General features: G+C 36.5%; 1 protein-coding gene across 3 annotated transcripts in view; it reads right to left on the bottom strand.

Annotated features, from left to right (window-relative positions):
• Positions 1–23,630, bottom strand: part of dnajb6b (DnaJ heat shock protein family (Hsp40) member B6b) — a 29,809-nt gene extending 6,179 nt beyond the window's left edge. For 2 of the 3 annotated variants that reach the window (XM_048184791.1, XM_048184790.1), the window contains exons 1-8: positions 23,313–23,630; positions 18,190–18,307; positions 14,661–14,770; positions 13,117–13,170; positions 12,906–13,019; positions 8,542–8,670; positions 8,285–8,429; positions 8,035–8,105 (exon numbers count right to left, since the gene is read on the bottom strand). In XM_048184791.1, the coding sequence (XP_048040748.1) occupies positions 8,035–8,105; positions 8,285–8,429; positions 8,542–8,670; positions 12,906–13,019; positions 13,117–13,170; positions 14,661–14,770; positions 18,190–18,254 (688 nt within the window). In that variant the 5' untranslated portion in view covers positions 18,255–18,307; positions 23,313–23,630. Of the gene's footprint in view, positions 1–7,330; positions 8,106–8,284; positions 8,430–8,541; positions 8,671–12,905; positions 13,020–13,116; positions 13,171–14,660; positions 14,771–18,189; positions 18,308–23,312 lie in introns of those variants that run through there. The other variant, XM_048184792.1, reaches the window with a different exon arrangement.
• Positions 23,631–24,151: the final 521 nt, after the last annotated feature.

Raw genomic sequence — 24,151 nt, 5'->3', positions numbered from 1 at the left:
TTTGTTAAAGTGACCCGTTAAGTCTGTAATAATTTTATTAGTTTTATTAAATTTGCTCTCATTATTTTTCCTCATTTCTCATTATTGCTCTCATTATTTTTCCTCATAAACATCAAAAAAATTGGTAGTATTTATGAAGAAAAATATGTTTAAAACTGAAGTTTGTGTGTGAAGACTCATTTCAGTGTAGCTGTTCTGTTTTACATGGAGCAGGTCCCCTTATGGGGGCTGCCATGTTGAGGTCACATGACCAACTGAATACTACTAGATTTGTTTCCTATTGACCAGCAGAACCCTCAAAAGAAAAACAAAACTGGAATAGCTGTCAGCACATATCTATGTAATTTCAATGGATTTGGAATTACGGCAAGTTTTTTGGCAAGAATTTTGGCAAGTTTTGATTTTCATTTTGTCTGTAATACTCTTGGTGCAAACCGGTGGCTGGTGTTTTCCATACATAAGTTAGTGAGCTTTAAGGCCAGAACACACCAAGCCGACGCCGACAAACTAGCGGAGACGAAAGCGGACTGTGGGGTTGGCTCACGTCGGCAGCGTCTGTGTCCAAAGTTGCCCTGCCACACCAAACCGACGCTAAACAGCCGACGGCCAAGCAGCACGTCAGTAGCTGAGCAGCCAATCAGAATCATCAGATGGCCCGACGAGCTCCAACGCCGATTCAACATTTCAAATTGGCCGAAAAAGGCAGACGAGGACCAACTTCAGCCGACGGTGCGGAACACACTGAGAAAACTTAGTCGGCCGGCGAAGAAAAACTGCCCGACGGCCGACCGTCGACTTGGTGTGTTCCAGCCTTTATACGTGCAACTACTAATGACAGTTTCGGCACTGGATCCCCAGATTTTCAAGTATTGTCCCTACGGTTGTTTGTTTGATGTTCCCATTGATGCCTTGAGGTGTTATGTGGAGACTAATGCTCAATTCAGACAGTCAGACCAGTTATTTCTCTTCTATGGTGGTGTGAAGAAAGCCGCTTCTGTGACGAAACAGAGAATGTCTAACTGGATAGTGGAGACGATTACACTGGCTTACAAGGCAGCAGGGAAACCATTGCCCTGGGGTCTAACTTGTCATTCCACTAGAGCCATCTCATCTTCATGGGCTGCCTTTAGAGGAGTCTCAGTGACGGACATCTGCACTGTTGCTCGTTGTGCTTCTCTGTGCATTTTTGCCAGGTTTTATAAGGTCAATGTTGTGACTCATTATGTTGCGAATCAGGAACAGTCTTGTTTTTTTTATCAGATGGGTGGCATCCCTCATGACTGTATTGGTATTTGTCATCCTGTATTTGCCTCTAGGAGTGAGAATGAAACAGAACACTAGTTATGTGTACCTTCAATGGCTGAAAAACGTTATGTATCCATATTAGCCAGTGCAACATAAGCAAAAAATTACTGAGTGCACCTTTAAGTGACTTGAAAAACAAACAAAAAATGGATGGCAGTCACTGAGAAATTAGACTGGATCTGTGCGGTAAAGTTTAGCACTCTTCCATCCATTCTGTCTAACACCAATTTATTGACACAGCCAGGCTAACCAAGCACCACCATCTTTAAATGAGACCACAGTCAACAGCAGCCACTTCCCACTGTTCTGACATTCTGATAGCATCACAGCAGGCACTAACAGAAACCCAGAGGTGGCCTTATGTTTTCCTCTTCTATCACTCCTATCTTTACCATCTTTCATAAGCATTGGGAGGACAAGCAGTAAAACATGAGGGAAAACATTTTTCATCAGTTTCATCACAGCTGTGTATCATTTTGATCAAATTTGGATAATTAAAAGAAAGAGGCAACAAAAAAAATGTAGGAAGGAAATTAACATCTATTTTTGTCTACATAGATTCGACCGGTGATGTGCAAGTTACTTCAAAACTGTAATACATTATAGATTACTTGTTACTGTTATTTAAAAGTAATTCTTTACTTTACAATATTACAGTCTCAGAATTGTAATGCGTTACATTACTCCTGTATTACTTTTGAGTTACTTTCACCAAAATAACTACAGAAGTAGAACTTAACATTCTAAAATGACAAAATGTACCGCAGAGCATTTTAGATCCAGTAGAGGGCGATATGATGTAGCATAATGACTGTGGGCTATCCAGGCTACTAACAATAATTGGCAAAGTGAAGGCTCAAGACAATGCAAGAAAAGATGACAGATAATCACAAACGATCCAAGTCTGTTAAAAGTATAGTAGAGGTAAAGTGATTATCTGACAAACTCGAAGTAAAGCACATACGTCCATCTCGCAAATGTAGTCTTCTTCTGACAGCTTCAGCCGCTTTTCCACTGGCCAGCGCAAGCACAGAGGCTGAAATCATGCCGCATTTCCTCTGTCGGGCCAGTAGCCTCGCGACACTCCTGTAAAACCCTAAACACGCCTTCACTGGACAACGTCACACAATACAAAGTTACACCAGCGAGAGGGAGAGGAATGAAATAAATCGCTAAATAAATATATCAGAAGCGGTTACAAATTTGGACACCACACGCGGCTATTGACTGACCACAAACAGGTAATAGAACTTACTCGCAGCATTTTTCATTCGTTAAAGTCCACTTTCTAATAAAAATTTCCTGATAATTTACTCACCCCCATGTCATCCAAGATGTCCATGTCCTTATAGTGGACTTCAATTGGCCCTAAACGGTTGAAGGTTCAAAATTACAGTTTCAGTGCAGCTTCAAGGTGATTTATCAAGCGAAACAATCGGTCATATTCTTCAAAAAGCGTACGCTGAATGTCCTACACCTTCCCTATTAAACTTATGGAACGAACGCGGCATCAGATCTTTTTTTTAGTAAGTTTATTAGGGAAGGTGTAGGACATTCAGCATAAGCTTTTTGAAGAATACGGAATCGCAGTCTGGTGGAAGCACTTGTGATGCGATCATTTGTGTCTATAAAGCATATAGCCTACATTTTCATTTTTTTTTTTAAAAAATGAAACTGTAATTTTGACCTTTAACCGTTTGGGGCCAACTGAAATCTACTATAAAGGAGAATAACCCTGGAATGTTTTAATCAAAAACCATAATTTCTTTTCGACTGAAGAAATAAGGACATGGACATCTTGGGTGACATGGGGGTGAGTAAATTATCAGGACATTTTTATTACAATGTGGACTAATCCTTTAATGCAGGGGTCGGCAATTAAGTTTGGCATCGGACCAAAAAAAAAATTTCGCCACTAGATGGCGGGCCAGAACATAGTCAAAGAAGACTTGAATAAGCCCATTAATCAAGTCATGCTCTTAACGAACTATGTTTTATTTCCTCTTTCCATATTGTGAATAAAAAATGTGTATCATTTTAATTTGCTTGTTACACAATGGAGCCTAACTTATTGTAATAACTATTTGACTTTGCCTACTTTTACTCTCAGAATTATTCCTTGGCATCCTCACGTACTAAACTGCATTTATTTAAACTGTTCGCGTGCTGGAGATACGCTATTACGTCGAGTGCAGAGTGATGTTAACGTTTTAAGTCAAAAGTTGACAGCAAAAATAGGGCATACGACGAAGAATGGAAAAACAACTATGCGTTCATCCTACCTGGTTTTGTGAATACAAAGCCGGTGTGTCTTATCTGCAACGAAGTTGTCGCTGTTTGCAAAGAATAATATTAGGGGTCGTTCGCATGTCGCGTCTAAAAAACGCGTGGAAAGCGCGCCCGCGCATCTTTCTCCTCCTTTCCAAAGCGCTTGCTCACAACATGAAGGGCATTAAACATTACATTACGTCAGGGCTTCTCAGACTAGGGTATATTAGCTCAAAATAGGTTTGGCTGGCAAAAATGTTTAGGGATACCTGCATTACATGTAAATATGAAATGACATGAATTTGTGATTTTTTTGTCTTTGAAAGACAAAAACCTTCCAAAGACAGTAATACGGTTAAATGAATCACCGAGTGATAATTCAAATGTTCATCAGGAGTTGATTAGATATGCAATGTTGAGAAAATACTCTTTAAAAATGAAATGATTTCTGTGAATTCAGTGGTCAAGTGCTGTGTTTGCTGCCCTTTTTCATGTAATTACTGCTACTTGACTAGTGGCTGGTGTGTGCAATTCCACAAATCTAGAAGACTTTCCGAATATAGCTACAGTATCATGTATAGGCTAAGTGATAGCTTTTTTTTTAGAAAAGAAAATTAAATAAATAAATAAATAAAAAAAGGAAGAAGAAGAATAATTGGGGAGAATCAATAAATTATGAATGATTTCCTACATTGTGTGAATATGTAATCAATAAAAATGTAACTGTAGTCTGATTATGAGTAGGCCCCATTTTAAAATGTAATATAATCCTTTTACAAGTAGGCTACTTCATTTTTGGAATCTGATTACATAATCCAGATTACAAATAATCAGTTACTACCCAGCATTGTCTACACACACACACACACTCTCTCTACCACGGTCGGTCATTTGTGCCACACCTTGTCTGTTAAAAAGTTTCAGTTAAATTCATCTTCCTACACCTATTGTAAACAGACATTCTGAACATCAAAGACATTGAAATCACTGAAGAAATGGCGCCCTCTAGTGCTGTAATGTCATTAATGATTAGATCAGGCCTGGGCAACCCTGGCCCTCAAGATCCACGCAGACTTTAGCACCAACCATGATTAAACTCACTTGCCTGTCATTTTAAAGTGATCCTGAAGATCTTGATTAGCTTGTGCAGGTATATATACGGTGTGAGCTCAACTTTGCAGGAAAGTTGATCTTGAAAGTGGACTTCTGGATTAGACGCTACATGTGCCTTTCAGGGCACAATATGGTAAAAATGACACAGTCACAAAAAAGTACATTCATAATTAATAAATCAAATCTATTTTGCTAACTTTTACTTAAGGACAAGGCAAGACTGACCCTTAGAGGACTGGAAAAGGATGTAGGTGTAACATGTAGATTACAGGGGGCGTCAGTGGACCATAAATAACTCAGCACAGCTTTCAGCTTAATCCACACATAGTCATAAACTGCTTCCTGTCGCAGAAATTCGTTCAAAAGTTTGGGGTCAGTAAGATTTTTTTGTTTTGTTTTGTTTTGTTTTTTTTGGAAAGAAATGAATATTTTTATTTAATAAAGATGCAGTTGATCAAAAGTGATAGTAAATACTTTTACATTGTTACAAAAGATTTGTATTTCAAATAAATGCTGTTTTTTTAACTTTTAAATTCATTGAAGAATCTTAAAAAAAAAAAAAAATGATGTTTTAAGCAACACAAATGTTTTGAACATTGATGATAATAATAATAAATGTTTCTTGAGGACCAAATCAGCATTTTAAAATCATTTCTGAACTGAAGGATCATGTGATATTAAAGACTGGAGTAATGATGCTGAAAATTCAATACCATCACATGAATAAATTACATTTCAAAACATTCAAATAGAAAACAGCTATTGTAATAATATTTCACCATAGTAGGCCTACTGTTTTTATTATACTTTTGATCAAATAAATGCAGGCATGCTTTCAAAACATAATAAATCTGTAACACTTTAAAATAAGGTTCAATTTGTTAACATTACTTTACATGAACATCAATAAAAAAACTCTTATAAAGCATGTATTACTCTTAATGATAATTTCAACGTTTACTAATAAATTATTCAAATCAAAAGTTGCATCTATGGACCTGAGCTAACATGAACTAAGAATGCACAGTTTTTGTATTAACTGATATTAACAAAGATTAATAAATACTGTAACAAATGTATTGCTCATTGTTAATGTCATGGGACCAAATCTTACCCTAAACATTTGAATGGTTAAAAATGTAAATAAATAAACTGGTTACACATTTATTTTAAGGGGTCCTTGTTACAGTGTAATTATATATTTACCTACTAAGTAATATCAATTAACAACATGTACTTAGGGTAGGGTTAGGGTTAGTTGTTTGTATTTATGCATACTTTACTGTTATTAGAACAGTAAGTACATGTAACATATGTAACAAGGAGACTGTAAAATAAAGTGTTACCAATAAACCTTTTAACATTTATTTTAGAAAAAAATCATCTTAATTTTTCTTTTTGAGTATAATTCTAGAAATAGATTACATCAAAATACAAAGGAAAGGAAGGTAGTGTTTGTATGAAGGAATATCTGCTCATGTTCAACACAACAGTTCTTTCCAACTTACCTTAATTAGTGCATAAAAACCAACACACACACACACACGGTTTCCATGTTTTTGGGGACATTCAAGACAATCATTTTATACGGTAAAAACTGTATATTCTATCCTCTACCCCTAAACCTACCCATCATAGAAAACTCTGCATTTTTACATTTTCAAAAAACAGTCATACTTGGTATGATTTATTAGCCATTTTCCTTCCCCTTGTGGATGTCCTCACTCCTCACAACGTAGGGAATGCCTATCTCTCTCTCTCTCTCTCTCTCTCTCTATATATATATATATATATATATATATATATATATATATATATATATATATATATATATATATATATATATATATATATATTTTTTTTTTTTTTTTTTTTTTTTTTTGTGGGTGTGTTTTATGAGGACTCTCATAGACATGAATTTTATACTGTACAAACTACATTCCATCCTCTAATCCTAAACCTAACCTGTACAGAAAACAAGTATTAGCTGTTTTAATCATGGGGACCGGCATTTTGTAGGGAACACTTGGACCAGTTGTGAATACCTGGAAGTTGAATAAGTGAATACCTGTAATATATTCAGAAATTATATTTCTGATTCTCCATAGTTCTTCTCATACTGTAATGCCCTGCACTGTGTATGAGCTAGTCATAAAGTGAGTCTATCATTCTAAAGACAATCTTTACATCTAGAAAAGAGTTCCTGTAAAAAATATAAACAATTCATTATTAGTTTTACTATGATAGCTAGCATTCACAATTTTGAGGATTGAAGTTTTTCACATCAATATAAAAGGAATAAGGTTTGGATGAATGAGCATCTGCTGATGTTTTGAGCTTTTCATGGCTGTTAGAGAGTGCGGAAGCAATTGATATTTACATATACTTGTAGTTAATCAAAAATGAAATCTTGTATTTGTGTGCATAAATTGAGATGTAATATAAAATAAACCAAATAAAACCAGTCAAGTACAGTATGTGCACATGCATGTGTGGATATTTTAGAGGCTAGTAGTAGCGATGTGAAAGGCAAAGTTTTACTCTTTAATTTTGTGAGTGCAAGCAAAATGACACACACCTACATACAAATTAGAGGCGAGTCTGTGTTGCTTGAAGCCATTGCAAAGAAACTGTGAGTGCAACATTCCAAACAGGTGAAAGTGAGATTTATTGAACCTGAAACTTTGTCCATCTTTGCTTTTTTTCTTACAAAGAACAAAATTCCAGCATATAAAGTCACACAATATATTCTCATTAATGGAAAGGTCTCAGGTTATGCAACAGTTAGGTGTGAAGCAAAATAAGAAAAGTAATTTATCAACAGCCTAATATTATCAACAAATGGTAGCTACTAACATTAGTTAGATCATATTAAATATTTGAATGGAGAGGTTAAGACTTCAACATTTGAACAGTTGCATGGCTCTACAGCAAAAAGCAGATATAACCCGTTACGCTCCAGTTTCAATCAAGCAATAAGCATTTATGGATGAAAGAACAGCCATCAGCTGACAGAAAGGAATGAATTGTGCTTGTTCAAAAACTGAGGTCTCCAGGTTTTGCGAGGAATGGTCCCCAAGAAAAAAAAGAAAAAAAATTTGGAATGAGTGTTCACCCTGTTTATGTCTGCAATTCACTGCACGGAGGGTAACAGCAGCACATCACTTGGATGCGTCACATGTGACCTACTCTTGGATTGCTGACTAGTGGAGAGCCGATGCATTGGTAGCCATCGGCCTGGTTGCAAGGGTTGGTTATCATTAGGAATGTTTGGGTTTAAACTGTTTGAATGTTCATCTGCAGAGTTCAGAGATCACTAGTTGTCCAGTCGTAGAAGTTGCTCCTTACCATTGACTGTGAGAGATCTGAGCTGACCGTCCTCCTCTACCTCCACTCTCTCTTGACCGTTCTCTACAATGCTGTAATGACACAAAAGTTAGCTGTACAGTGAGATTACATTAACGTGAGATTATAAATTACCATATCTAGTGGTGAAGGCTTAGTCAAATAAGCAACACTTTGAGCAATTTGCATAGATATGCAGTGGCTGAATAACTTATGCAAAACTGTACTGCTATTATAGAATGATCTTTGGTACCGTTTGGTGGTGATTCTCCTTCCATTGACGAATTTGGTGGATGTGGAGACAGAGCGGAAGTTTCCCATTCCACCTCCACCACCAAATGAAGAGGAGGAAAATGAGGTGAAACCACCCCCACCCATTGGGCCGAATGGGGTGAATCCTACAGAAATGATTGATGATGATGTTCAAATACACAAAAAGTATAGTAATTTTACCCAAAAGTACTTGTTGTAATCAGTGATTTTTCACTGGCTACACACAGATTGGCATACCTGTGCCAAACCCAGAAAAGGCGGGACCGAATGGAGAAAATCCGGGAAAGAATGAACCTGTCGTCCTGCTCCTGCTCACACCCCTATGACGCCGCCCACCACCAAAGAAATCTTCAAAGGGGTCATCAGCTAAATTTTTTTTTAAAAGAAAAAAGAAAAGGTGCTTAGTGAAAAACAATGTCATGACTGTAATGTAAGATATATGTTAGAATAAAGTGGTTCTAGATGAAGTGTTTATCGATAACTACTGAACAGATTAACATGCTTGATCTCACAAAGTACAAAGGCCAGTGGTGTGCACAAATAGTTGAATATTCGATCTGTAATTAATATTCGAAAAATAAAAATGCTATTCAAATTTTACTATTTTGCTTTGCTGGCCGTAAATGCAGCGAATCCATGATAAATCCTAAGCACTAAAACTCGCAGTTATAACTAAATGCATGTGGAGCGTGTTTAACTAGTTTATTTCATTTGATCATCACATAATGTCGTCAGCCTCGCGAAGTTTGGAATTACTTGGATGAAAATGATCTTACAAAATGGAATTACTTTTGATCAAATTAATTAATGAAACCGAGTTATCATAATATCACACCATATTGAGAAAGCACATGAAATCTAAACACCCGTCGAATGAGGAAAGACAGCTGTCCATCACAGCATTCACGACAGGTAAGCGCAGCTCTAAGTTATCCCCGATTGAGCCGAGAAGATAACATCTGATAGCAAAATGATTTTGAGACATATGCTTCCTTTAAATTTCGTCGAGGGGGACATAATATTTACGAACAGAAAACACAAAGTGCTACTTAGCATACCGTTATGTATTATCGTTATCTTTGTTTCGTCGGCGCAGCTCATATTCTCACCCGAGCATGTGGATATTAATTTTCTCAACATGAACATGTGAAACAATATGAAGACGATACTGACTCGAGTGTATTATGTACGTTTTGTACGATAACTGGCGCTGTCTGCTTTATTGGTGTTTTTCCCGTTCGTGCTGCTTGAGCTTAAATGCTTTTGTTCTTTATATTTTTTTGTTTGCACATATTGTTTAATGCTTTGAACTAAAAGAAAAGCTTAAGATATAACGTAAGCATGTGTATATTGCCTAAATCGTAAGCTTGTTCAGAAATGGTTACAAAATCTTGATGAATATAAAAAAAATAACGTCCTTCTTGTTTAACGTCATTTAAATAAATGAATATTCGAATATTCTTTTTTTTTATGAGCCCAAATATTCGAATACAATACTTTGGAAAAATGCCCTTCCCTACACTGAACCATTCGCCATCAGCACAATATTGGGTCCCACTTTATTTTAGGTGTCCTTAACTACTATGTACTTAAAAAAATGAGTAAAATGCACTTATTGTGTTCGTATTGTATTGCAAAACACTTGCCGCTATTGAAGTGGATACGGGTTTAAGGGTGGGTTAAGGTATTTTTTAAAATATAAGTACAATGTAAAAACATGTATGTACACAATAAGTGCATTGTATCAAATTATTCATTTAAATGTAAGTACATAGTAGTTAAGGCCTCCTAATATAAAATGGGACCCAATATTGTATTACAGAACCTCTTTACAGCACCTAAATGTGGACACAGTGAGGAAAATCACTTTTTCTGAATTCTGCCATTCAAAAACAGCACAAAAAACCAAGGTAAAGAAAATCAATTCTTGATTTATTGAATAGGAAAGTGGTTCTCAACCAGGGGGACAAGGCCGACTGGTGGCCTCAGCAAACTTCCAAGGGGGCCACAGCATGACTTAAAATTATAAAAAAAAAATAAAAATAATTAGAATGCAAAAATAAAATAAATAAAAATCAAGATGTAAACTGAAATGACATATTTTTTCTCCCTCAATTACTACTTAAGAACATATAGAATCAGAATCTTGAATTCTCTGGAATCACTGAGAATCCTCTGGGAGTCTTGATATATCAAATAATTTAACAATGATGCATTTCACGGTTCAATTATTTAATTTAACAATGCTCCCAGTCTCACAAAGAGGTTTGAAAACGAGCAGCATCGTCATTGTTACAGCCGAAATATCACAGCCAATAGGGGGCCTTCGAATACTGTGCTGGACAACAGGGGGAGGGGGGGTTGACTGAGGTGTTGGGTTGGTTGGCTAAAAAGGTCACCAGTTTGATCCATCTGCTTGTTTTAGTCAGAAAATACCATTATTGGCCAACTTATTGTTCATTTATTGGCCAACTCTGGCCTTTTGCCACTCAGAGTGCATTTAAAGGGAACCAGTGTTTCATGCCATGGAAAATCAGATTGCCCGTGCACTTTTAAATGAAAGTAATTATTATACCATTTGTTACAACCAAACTGAAAAAAAAAAAATGCTTGTACAAAATCTTCATAAGGTTGTGGCAAAACAATAATGAGCATTTTGACTTGTCAAAGATAAGCCATTTGGGAGAGCTTATAAATTTATGGTGCGTTATGACTTCATAATTTGTTTAAAGAAAGCTGTGAATACACAATAGCTGTCAAACAAGTAGTAAATGTTTGAGTAAATGATTCTATCCAAGGTGAATTAACAGGGAGAATCTCCCTGAAGCAACCAGGAGACCCGTACATCACTCAAGGGCACATCAGTGATGATGTCTCATGCAACTTTCTCATGATCCTTTCATGCATAGCTCAAACACACAAATTTTCAGTTTCCAGCTTTAAATAAATTGCACATTTTATTTTTTCTTAACTGTTCACTGGAATACTAGGTTGTTGGGGTTCTACAAAAGTCTATTTTTTATTCATTCTCATAATGTTGGGACCAGTGTAGATACAGTATGCCAGCTAAAACATGCCCAGATCGATATTTCTCCATTTTCAGGCACTCAGCACCTTCACATGAACTTTCCCATCTCCTTCAAGCAGTTTGATTTGGCAGGCAGAACCAAGCCTGATATCTTCCCCAACAGATGAACACACATACACACACAGTTATTCTAACCCACCCCCAACTTTGTCATGGCTACATAAACACAAGTAAACACTAATGACCTTCTATCATCAAGGATGGTGTTCCTGAAACATTCACATGTATACCCGCATCTATTTAACGCCTATAGAAATAATTCTCAGTACTTTGACATTTTGCTCACTGATAAACACATATGCGAACGCATTCATGCTGAACACATCTCGTTCTCGCTCTCTGTAGCGAGCTATGAACATTCCCTTTCTCTTGCTGCTCTTTTATTCGGAAGCTATTTCTGAGAACATTCCTAGTAGATGATGCACGGCCTCTTCTCGTCCCACTGGTCTGAGCACCCACACCATATTTAGAGTGCCTGTATGTTTTACACACATGCCGTTGAGCCATTTGTTCCCAGCAGTTAGAGTCAGTGGGCATAGGGTAGCACTTTAGTGTTTAACAGTTAGCTGAAGTGAGTTATCTATGATCAGCCCAACAACACTATTTTTTACTAGTTCATCAATACCTATATCAGCATTCATGCTTTTAATAACTTATTCAACAACACATCGAACCTAAGGTAAAGTTCATCCCAAAATGAAAATTACGTCATTGTTTGCTTGCCCTCGTGTCATTCCAAACCCATATGTTGTGATTTTATCTGAAAGAATTTTTAAAATCTTCACATATATTTCTATATTTTACACTATAGTAACACATCATAGTGTCTACGGACTCTCGAGCTCTAAAAAGATATTTATATTAAGCTATTATTCATGGATAATCCTCAGAAGACTTGGAATGTAGCACACAAGTCATATGGACTACATTCATGGTGCTTTAATGTCCTTTTCTAAGCTTGACAGTCTGTGATTAACTGTTGTATAAATAAATCAAAATTGAGATGTGTTGTGTTTATGATGTGTTTCATACAGGTGTGAAATGGCATTAAAGAAAATATCTATTTTTATGTAAAAAAAAAAAAAAAAAAAAAACTTAATGTGAGAAAAATTGTTCCCATAATACACATCCAAGTTAAGAGCACATTTCTGAGAGTATTTTTAGTGAACATTATAATTAAAGTAGATTAACAGAAAGCTAATCAGCTAATGAACCCAAGCTCTGATAAGTTCATGCAAAATCTAATTACCTAATTATAACTCAAACCACATTATTACTGTCATAGAGACACTGTGAGAGATTAAATGACCTTCATTTCCTCTCTTTGGGAAATTTGTTCTCATTTGTCAATGACAATAACCTCTTTATTCTGAAATTATGCAGGTTAAATGTGGTTTTGCTGTTAAAAATCGAAATATAGTAATAGTGAAACATTTTTATTTTATGTGCCCTTTTTCTATTCCACCTTTATATTTCACTTCATTAAATCAATATAAATTAAGCATGCACCTACCAAAGAAATCTGCAAAATCTGCAAATGGATCTCGGCCTCCAAAGAATTCCCTGAAGACATCTTCTGGATTACGGAATGTGAATCCGCCCATGAAATCCTCGTCATAATGACCACCTTTCCCAACAAGGAATAATTAGGAGGAAAACCACATTTTCAAAAACAGGTAAAAATGTGAACTGATATAATCTAAATAAGGAATAACTTCACTTACCTCTATTAGAGAGGCCTTCTTTACCATATCTATCATACTGTCTCCGTTTGTTTTCTGTATGAAAAAGGAATGCTGCTTTTAGTTTCACACAAAACAGACACAGATTAATATGTTTTATAACAATTACACACTCCTCCCACCACACCTTCACAACATCAGAGCCAGTAAAGGGTGTTGTTCTGTGCCAAGACTATGGTTTATAATATAAAGTAAGTTGATTGTTACTACAAGCAATCTACGCTTAGAAAAACATTTAAGCACACATGAACAACAACTGTAGTCTCCTCACAATGTAATTGAGGTGTCGAGTCTATAAATAATGCAACATAAGCAGCCTTCACACACTCATGTAAACAAACACACACCAAATATTACCTTTTGCCTCAGAAAGGTACACTGTTGCCATTTTCAAGCTTTCTAAAACCTATTTTAGGTGATTCTAATACTTGTGTGACAATCCATACCATACACGATTAAATACTGCATTTTCTACAGGGCTTAAAGGGATAGTTCACCCAAAAATGAAAATTCTGTCATCATTTACTCACCCTCAAGTTGTTCCAAACCTGTATACATTTTTTTGTTCTGTTGAGCACAAAGGAAGATATTTCGATGAAAGTTTGTAACCAGGCCACTTTGGGGCACCATTGACTTCCATAGTAGGAAAAAACCTACTATGGCAGTCAATGGTGTTCCAAAACTGTTCATTTTAACACATTCTTCAAAATATCTTCCTTTGTGTTCAACAGAACAACGAAATTTATACAGGTTTGGAACAACATGAGGGTGAGGAAATGATGATAAAATCTTCTTTTTTGGGTGAACTATCCCTTCAAAAAAGGAAAGATGACATAACCATCTATAAATCTCCTGCATTCAACTAGGACATAATTATTCAATAAAAAGTTAAATGGCAAGGATACACACAAAAACAAATGCAGACATGCAAGGACATGCAAGGACAACTACTCAAGGAAGGACAAATGAAACAGTTCAGAAATGTTGGCTTGTAGAGTCAAGATTTAATCCAGGGCACTTAAACTCTCAGGTTTTATCCAAATTCCTTCCTATTCTGAGGACGTGTGCCATGATACAACAACACTTAAAACATTTATGAATCAAACATTTCAACTACTGACTGCCTTATTAGACTCTCAGCTTATTCTGGATACAGCTCTTCACACTGTTTTTATCAGTATAAAATGAATGTCTCATGGGCATTCATTCCACAATTTGTTAATGTTTTAAGTCAACTATTGATGTAAGTAAATTAAAACATTTAGCTCAAATAAAAATGAACAGGGCATCATATTTGAAAAAAAAAGAAAAGAAAAAGGTAACACTTTATTTTAAAGTGTCCTTGTTACACATTACATGTAGTTGCTGTAGTAATAACAGTAAACTATGCATATACGCACACAACTAACCCTAAACCAATCCAAACCCTAATCCTAATCTTACTCAGTACTTAAATGTAGAATTACACTGTAACATGGACACCATAAAACAAAGTCTAGCCAAAAATATATATATATAGCCAATACCATCTGACAGGACTTCATATGCTTCTGAGATCTCTTTAAACCTGATCTCTGCCTCTTCTTTTATGTCTGGGTTTTTGTCTGGATGCCACTTTAGTGCTTGTTTTCTGTACCTGTAAAACACACACACCCACATTCTCATCAAAACAAGTCTCATTAAGGGTGAAAAAGGCAACATTCTTAGTATATCCAAAATTACGACAGTGACAATGTACCTTAAACTGGATGTAATTGTCATTAAGTATTTTTGGATGTTAATTAATTTATAATTATTATGCATGAAACTTTTATAAACTCATATTAATGGAGAGACAACATGGAATAGTTGTAATTTTAGAAAACTTGTGTCAAAGAGCAGGACAATTTAAAATGCACTAGTGAGGACAAGAATCAAAAATTGAGGGAAAAACAAAAGAAAATGACCAGTGACAAGACCCAAAGATATAGGTTCTTCACCAAAATTCTTCTTGATGCCGATTTAATAATAATAAAAAAAATATATATATATCTGTTGTTTAAACTAGCAAGGAATCCATCCTCATGGCAATAGATAAAGTTCCCATTTACATGCACCAATTTTCGTCAATCTGAATGAATTGAATCGGATTGCAGATCTGTTTACATGTACTCTAAATATTGTAATCTGATTAAAATATCCATTTATATGTGTTTTATATACATTCCGATTAAAACTTTTGCGCATGCGCTCTGCTTGTGTGACGTCATATCAATCACACTTGCAGTAACCCGGGTTGCGTCAACAGACGATGATCATGTATCGACGATAACCAGAGATGTTGTCAAAAGCATCAAATCTTGGCAATATTAAGAGGATTTGGTGCCAAAATTTACACGTTGTTTCTTGTGTGATATCCATTGGCTCCCCTTCTTGTTTTAAAACGGATTTCCAATATTATGACGAAGGGATACAGCTACTCCACTTCCTGTTGGCCTACATCATTACAACTAAAGACGTGCTCACTGCTTAATGCGTGTCAACGTTGCACTGCGCAGCATTTTTTGCTGTTGGAACGGATTAGAAAAGGGATAAACCACCCCTTCCAATCCGATCGAAATTTCATTCGGATCGAGCTCAGTCGGATCGATTAGGGTGTTTACATGAACGTTTTTCAATCCGATTGAGCCGTCAGTCCGATTAGAAATGGATTATTTGGGTGCATGTAAATGTAGCGAATGATTAAAGAATTAGTTCACTTTCAAATGAAAATTACCCCAAGCTTTACTCACCCTCAAGCCATCCTAGGTGTATATGACTTCTTTCTGATGAACACAATCGGAGATATATTAATAAATATCCTGACGCATCCGAGTGAGCGGGATCAACGAGTATGAGCTGAAGGAAGTGTCTCTATCCACATCCATCCATCATAAACATGCCATACCATACTCCACATGGCTTCAGGGGTTTAATAAAGGCCTTCTGAAGCAAAGCGATGTGTTTGTGTAAAAAAATATCCATATTTAACAAGTTATGAAGTAAAATATCTAACTTCCGCCAGACCGCCTTCCGTATTCAAGTTATGAAGAAAGTGTAAAACTCTTGCAGTTCAAAAAGCTTACGCTACGTCCTACGCCTTCCCTATTTAAAAAAAATAAAATAAAAAAAATTTAACTGACACAACGCCAGTTCCGTTTTTTTCCCGAAATTTGAATATGGAAGGCAGTCTGGCAGAAGCTAGATATTTTACTTCATGACTTGTTAAATATGTATATTTTTTTGGATGTGGATGGAGGCACTTTCTTCAGCTCATACCCGTTGATCCCAATCCCGGCCATTATAAAGCTCAGATGCGTTAGGATATTTATTAATTTTCTCCGCTTGTGTTCATCAGAAAGAATAAAATCATATACACCTAGGATGGCTTGAGGGTGAGTAAAGCTTGGGGTAATTTTCATTTGAAAGTGAACTAATCCTTGAACTGATGCTATTGTATAAGAATAGTTTTACATATGTAGCCTATATTATTGTCTTAAATGGCACACATTTGTTTAAATTAACAGTTATAAGACATAACAATATTAATACAGTTTAAGGACACACATTTTTCAGTGTAAAGTACTGCAAGGTCCTCATATATGATGCTGGCTCATCACCGCATTACAAAGACACACACCTCTTAACAACCACTTTCAATACAGGTCATGCTGTACAATACGACTTCGGTAGGTGTGACAACAGGTCAGCATCTCTGCACACTAAGCCTGAGTCAGCAATACAAACCCAACCAGCAGCACACAGCAGGGTCAATGGCCTAAACCAAACACTCTATACACCAGGGGATTTGTCCTTTGCACATCTTTTAATAGTGTTTGCCCTCCGTAGCTCTGTGCTTTAGAAATTCCTCTCATAACCATCAGCAAATTCAATGACCTACAGAACCAGGATTCAATAGACATTTGCTTACCTGAAAAACAAAGGACTAAACACCCTTTCTAGGGAAGTAGAGGAACAAGGCATTGGGCATAAGGGCACAACATGTCTGGATACCACTGAATGCTGTACTCCTCATCCATCCATATACTACATTCCCCTTCTCTATCAATTTCAAATTTAAATTTAAATTTAGAGTACTTTAATGGCATGACCATGTTTACATACATACAACACTGCCAAAATATTAGCCTATAGCCTAATTAGCCTTAGCCTAAGATGGAATAATACAAATAATAATAATAATTTCTGAGGGTGTGCAGCTGAAAAAAGAATTTTGCTGCAATTGATGGGTAACTGTCTTCTCCAAATAACATCTGCTGTTTCGACTTTTTCTCCAAGGCTTCGGAAGCATGGTAGTGGGCTTGTGTTTTAGTTATGCACTTCATTCCACCAGGCGTCGTTTGTTTTTCTTCTTATTTACTTAAATCTAGAATAATTGATTTATAAAACAGCTAATGAAATTAAGATATAATTGATACAAAACGAAATACAAACAAACTTATGAAGTGGTCAAAAATCGTCTCATTTCCACACCCTTCCACCTTTCCACACATTTGACTTATCCAGTTTACACTATTTTCTGTCTTAATTAACATAGATTAAATTAAACCCAAACATAAACAAACAATATTATAATTTTTTAAGTTTTCTTAAATGGCTACAACATCTGCATTTGATCAGTTTCTGGAGAACAATAAAACTGTGGCATGAGGTTAGAGAGTTTGTCAAAGTAATTCTCTCTCCCCTCTTTTTATACCACAGTGTGTCTCTGTTTCAACCTCACCAGTGTCACAGAGGGCACAAACTCATTCTTCTTTTGGCAGTCATGTCTGTGTCTGCTCTGCCTTTTTCTATTGGCAAACTATATCGGTGTTATTATCATGGAGTGCTGATTTTTATTTACGAAGAACATTAGAAGCGACGGATTGAGACAATCACGCATTAATAAAGACAAGCAGCAAAGAGCACAGGTCTCACATGGACGGTATCAACTAACCCCTGTCACTGTTATCATTACTGCTCTACTATGTCCCCTGTGTAAAAATAGATGGCCATGACAGGACACAGAGTACTTACGCTTTCTTTATATCATCATGGGATGCATTTTTCGTCACACCCAGGATCTCGTAATAATCCCCCATGGCTCAGGTTTTGGTTTTCCACCCCACTGGTTGACAAATTTTCAGCAGTGGCCCTGGAGAAAGAGAGAGAGAGAGAGAGAGAGAGATCTAGTTGAAGAAGACATAAAAGAGGGGACAACAAACAGAGGGTGTGTTTTGGTAGCTGTGTGGGTGTGTGGCTACTGTGAGGGACAACCTCAAACCAACTCGTCATGTGAAAGCATGGTTATACATTACATCTCATACATAAAAGCATTTATAAGGAACCAACTGATTCATGGCTGTATTTGTTATTCACTCTTTTCTCCTGTATAAGATTTCAGTTTGTTTTTGGGAAATCCTAATATCTCCTTATCTACATGGCCACACTCCAGCTTACTCTAGTTTAAACCTAATAAGATATGAACATAGTAAATATACTAAATAAATAAATAAATCATTTTCAAAAAGCACTTTACACCATTTACTGTATATAACCCAATTATAACACCTAAAACCAAGCCATATTTAAAACAGCTTTGAGTCATCTCAAATCCAAACATCTTATGAATAACAAAATGTCAACTGCTTTCAAACAACCATGGGCCAAATACCCAGTTCCAGTAGCTTTCCAGCTGGACCTCATTGGTGTTATTTATATCTGCAGTGTCCTTCAGGACAGGCCCAGAGGTGATCATGGCACAGCACTGGCTTTCCTCTGCGTTGTCCAAGTAAAGGCTGGAATACACTACACGACTTTTAACATCTGAACAGATTTTAAAACAACAGGCATCATACACATGCCGACTTTGTAAATGGTCAGAAAAACTGGGCATCATACACTAAATTAATGAAGATCACACTAACAGATGGTCAAGTCGTTCCAAACACAACAAACTCACAGAGAATCATGTGCCTTGTTGCCAGGAGATGCATGACAAATGAAAACAAAGTGTTCTAAAATAAGCTCAAAATATCAAACATGTTTGACATCCTCCGACTGATGAAATCACAGTATGAAGCTAAAACAAGTCTGTGCCCATCATACACTACACAATAATCTGTGAAATCCGTCAACTCACACTGGCCAAAATCTGCAGACTGATTCTTCTGACTAGGCAACTTTAGCATAGACTCCTCCAGACTGCAAACTGGGGCAAAGTGTATTCCAGTCTTAAAGTACAATTTAATATTGATTGATATGTATAACTAATATAACCTAGTCTTTTGCTCAAATATCAGCTGAGACCAGATATTTTTTTTTAGATTTCTCTATTTTTGGTTTGCATTCATTTCCCTTTAATTGGATGTGTTCTTTACAATTAATCAGTCCATTGCTCACTGGTACAGCTAAAATGGCTAAAACAAGGGCAACTAAAGTTGATGCAGCCACACACAAAAAAAAAAAAAAAGAAAGAAATAAAAACATGATTTGTATTGGCAACAGAGAAAGATTATATTATACCTGCAGGCCACCCCAGCATGCTCAAATTTCACAACAATCTTTGGCAATGATTAGTCAGGAAGATCTACCAGTGTACTATATTTCATAAAAATGGTACACACACACAAAAACAAATTAATACTGAACATTAATGGCCACAACAACTAAGACAATTTAAGGTTGAAAATCTGTTACTGCAAAAAGGAAATTTCACAAAATACCTAATAGTATTTCTGTGCTGATTTTAAGGTATAATCCGAAGAATTCTGTGGAATGGATTTAAATATGAAGACCTGTGTTAAAGCAGCAGAGAGTTTTTAGCTGAAAGCACAATAAAATTAGAAAAAAATATTTACTAAATGAATACAACACAAGGGTGAAAGATAAGTTGAATTTTGACCGATGCAAATTTCTGCAAATGCAAATTCGGTCACAATACACACCCTCTATTTCACGTCCTCTCTTCACCCACTTGGATCATTAAGTGATTTTCTTTCAAACCACACCTTCTGCCCTACAGCCAACATTCCTGACTCATGCTAGAGTCAATCTTTTCCACCTTTTTGAGAGCCTCTTCATTGAAATATACTTTTAAGCAACAGTCCCCTCTTCTTCATCGTCATCTTTCCTCCGCCATATCTTCCTCCAAACAAGTCGCACATTCCTTTGCAACTTGTCATGAAACAGCAGTCAGGGCAAGCTCACAAATGTGTGAACAGATGTGAAATGGCTGCTGAATTCACTGGAGCTTGTTTTCTGGCTTCTCATAGTGGCACTAAGAGGAGGCTGTCAGCTCAGCTCAAAGCAAATCACTTGACTGCAACAAGTACAGCCAAATTTGCACCAAATATGACCACTGCTCAGTCAGTTTTTGTTAGTGGAAACTGCTTTGGAATAAAAGGCTAGACTTCTACATGTGAAAGGCAAAGAGTTACACAACAAGAACTGTCCTAAAATGACTCAGTATGATAGTATGAAGTGTTTAAAGGATGTGTCGATGAAGGATCAGATCAGAAAACTGAATAGCTGGATATGCTTGCTGACCAGGTGTTGCCATAATAATTACAAGACGATTTGTCCATTGTGGCCATTTGTTCTCTCTTCTTTTTCTTTCTATAAGAATTTAGGAAAAAGAGGATATTTGACTTGTCAATGCGAGTAAGATGAGCCATTGCTATCTAGGACAATGGAAATCATTATTTGGCAAGGGTCTGTGACAGACTGAACCAGAGGACAGCTTGATGCTTCTGTGTTTCAGGTTTATAGCCAACTGAACCAAATTTCTGACTGTTACAATTAGAAAAGACAACTTAGGAAAATAAATTAAGTTTCTCTTTCTGTCTTTGAACGAGTACGGCAACATTCATTGTGGTCAATTTTAGTACAAAGACACACTTATTTACAGTAGCTGCCTGCGGCAACCAAAAACTCAAGAGTAACTTCCTTGTCCAAAAGAAGGACTTTAACACAAATAGGCCTGAGAGTATATGTACTTCCTGTAAAATCTTTACATTTGATTATTCTAGCAGAATGTTAAAATACGTTAAGTACTACACTATAACTATACAGACTAAACCAATGTGTTTATGATAATAACAAACATATAAAATAATAAATATTGTCTGTCAGCCACAAAAAAAGGCTAATTAAGTATTTTTACAGCTAAAATAACTGGAAGCGGCTGACCGGAAGCCGTACACAAAAAGTTTAAAACCAACTGAGGCTGTTCTTATGTTGAAATCAAGCTGGATAGTGTTACAGCTGTAGACACTGGTACCTCCTCAAAGGTTAAAAGCTACACTGGGCACATTTAATAGCATTAATCTCTAAATGGGATACATTGACAAATCACAGAGAATTAAAGGGGAATTGAGTTGGTCCACTTGATGATGAAGGCTGTCATTATGCCTTTTCAATGTATTGTCAAACTGGCTTGTTATGCAACTAATGTTATCCATTTTATCCCTTAAGCAGATGAATAGATTTGAAAAACACTTGTAAAATGATACGTAAAGCCAAGTCATTAAAGGTGATACAGAGAAACCAAGGACTGTTATTGAGTTTTTGAAATGAGCCCGTGCGTAAGAACAACCCCTCTCCTTCACAGCTCATTTCGAGGGAACGCCTCCCAAAACTCGTGCACGAGTATTGGAACGCGAGTGTTCCAATTCATTATGTCGGACTCACCGCAGGTAACTCATAATCTGCAGTTGTTACTCCTGTCTCCTGACAAAACATTGCATGCGGCGCCTGTGGAGTGTGGAAAGTTACTGGAGCGCGCAGTCGCGCACGTCTCTCGCAAGGAACGTCATGGCAGCGATTGACAAGCCAGAGGGCCAATCATTTAAGCGATGATCGCGTAAACGATTGCCTGATGTTTTTAAGGCCCTACCTTGTGCACAGATGATGTATATTAATATTATTCCTTTCAGTGCACCTAATAAATAGTATTTTATCAGTTAGTAAAGACAATTTCAAGTAATATTGCAAAAATGTATAAAACAAAACATCCTCTTTAGCACCTTTAACTGACACCACTTAAACTACTCTCAATTCTACTGAAATGTAAGACTTATGCTGTCAACTAAATGAAAATGCGACAAATATTAACCATGCCTAAATATGAACATGTCAGTTTGAAATTGCAGATCAAAACCAAAAACTACAGCTCACCAAATAATCAACAATGCATTTAATTTAAAGAAACACATCAATATGTAATTCTCTCAATGGTATGCTAGTGTCACTTCCACATCCATTGTAGCAGATGTAAACTGATGCTTGAGAAAGAGAAACTGATAGCCTACTTCCAATAAAATAAAATAAAAAGATGACTTTCTGTCAAACACAGGTGTCCCATTGCCATGCATGAGCAATCTTACAATCCTTTTCTAGATTTTTCCCTGTCCTGGTGTTGTTCTACAAGCAACGTGGTGTCTTAAATGTCTTTGCATGAACGCTATGAACGCTATGAACTCTATCAGAACTAATCGTGGAAATCATCTCATGCACGTCTCAGGTTCGTGTGACATTTGAAAGCAGCATGTTTACAGGTGTGAAAAGACACGGAATGTTCTGGAAAGTCAAAGAACATTTTACCAAATGCCGGTGACTAATCGTTTCACCTACATAGTTTACACACATAAAAGAAACTATTTGACATTTACATCCATTATCTTCCCATAGACTTACTATATTTGTAGGCTTTTCAGAACAACTTAAATCATTAACCATTACTATACTGACGTCCGCTTATCAGAACTTAAAGCAGAAATCATATCGAACTTTAGATGTCAAGAGAAATTGTGCGTCTGCTGGTTACAGTGAGCCAAAACGTTCGTCTTTTGTAAAATTATTAGTATTAAACATTTATTTATTTCCATCTACCATTTTCATATAGACGTCTGCTGCTATTGCTCTCATTTGTTTTTAGATTAAAAAAGGCGCTCCAGTGATCACCGAAGACACCGTGTCCGTGTCTCATAGCTGCCTGCCTACATATGCGCGAAACAAATCAGCAAACTGAAAACGCGCCAATGATGCTGTCTAGGTAGGCATCTCACTAGTATTTGACACAAGCACCGTATATGTTTTTCATCTCGTTTTTATAACAAACCGAAAAAAACTCAACATATCTCAAAGTTAAACTCACAAACCTTATGTAACGAAGACAAGTGTCCTTATCCCGGTGCTTTATTTGGACCTCCGCTGTGTATCCCAGTGATGAGGTCGAGTTTCTTTATTTGAAATACTATTCCAGCAGGGGTTATTCTGTTTGGTCCGAGGTCTGTCTGTTTATAAAACAGTCTCAGGTGATCAGAGTAACTTCCCTATGTGAAAGACAGAGATGTATATGTGTGAATCTTTATCACTGAAATTGGGCTGTCGCTAATGTTCTCCAACAATCCGCCGACCTCTATAAAGCGACTTGATTCTAGTGCAATTTCGTCACTTCCTGTTACCCAAACAGCTGAAGGAGATTGCTCAGTAAAAAAAAAAAAAAAAAGGAGATTGCTCAGTAAGTGTGATGTGTCAGGTAGTAGCCTATGGTTTTGTAATATACTAGGAAGCAAAAGACGTTCTTGAGGGAAACGTATTCATTTTCATATCTCATTTTCATAATCCATTCATAAAAATATATCTCATTGTAAAACAAATATATATGCTCCTTAGACAGAAGTGGTCCTGTGGAGTGTGAAAGTGAAAGTGCAGCTTCCACATACAAAGGTGGAGAAAGGGTGAGGTCAGGAGAGGTTTGACCGGTTACTGGCCTAGACAGTCACCATAACTCGGTCTTTAATGATCTATAGTTTCTAGAACAGATCCAAATGAGCTTTAGTAATGACCATGCAAATTATTTAGTTACTACAATGCATAACTCCTCATTCAGACACAATTTATAGGCACTGACAAAAGCAGGCACATATTTTTATTTTTTCTTTTAGCATTCAACCAAACGATGACATCTTTGACTTCAGATGTTTCCTTTCCCCCT

This window comes from Megalobrama amblycephala, linkage group LG3 (genome assembly GCF_018812025.1).
Source record: "Megalobrama amblycephala isolate DHTTF-2021 linkage group LG3, ASM1881202v1, whole genome shotgun sequence".
Taxonomy (NCBI): Eukaryota; Metazoa; Chordata; class Actinopteri; order Cypriniformes; family Xenocyprididae; genus Megalobrama; species Megalobrama amblycephala.
Note: the sequence above shows the minus strand (reverse complement) of the source record. Positions and strands in the feature narration are given on the sequence as shown.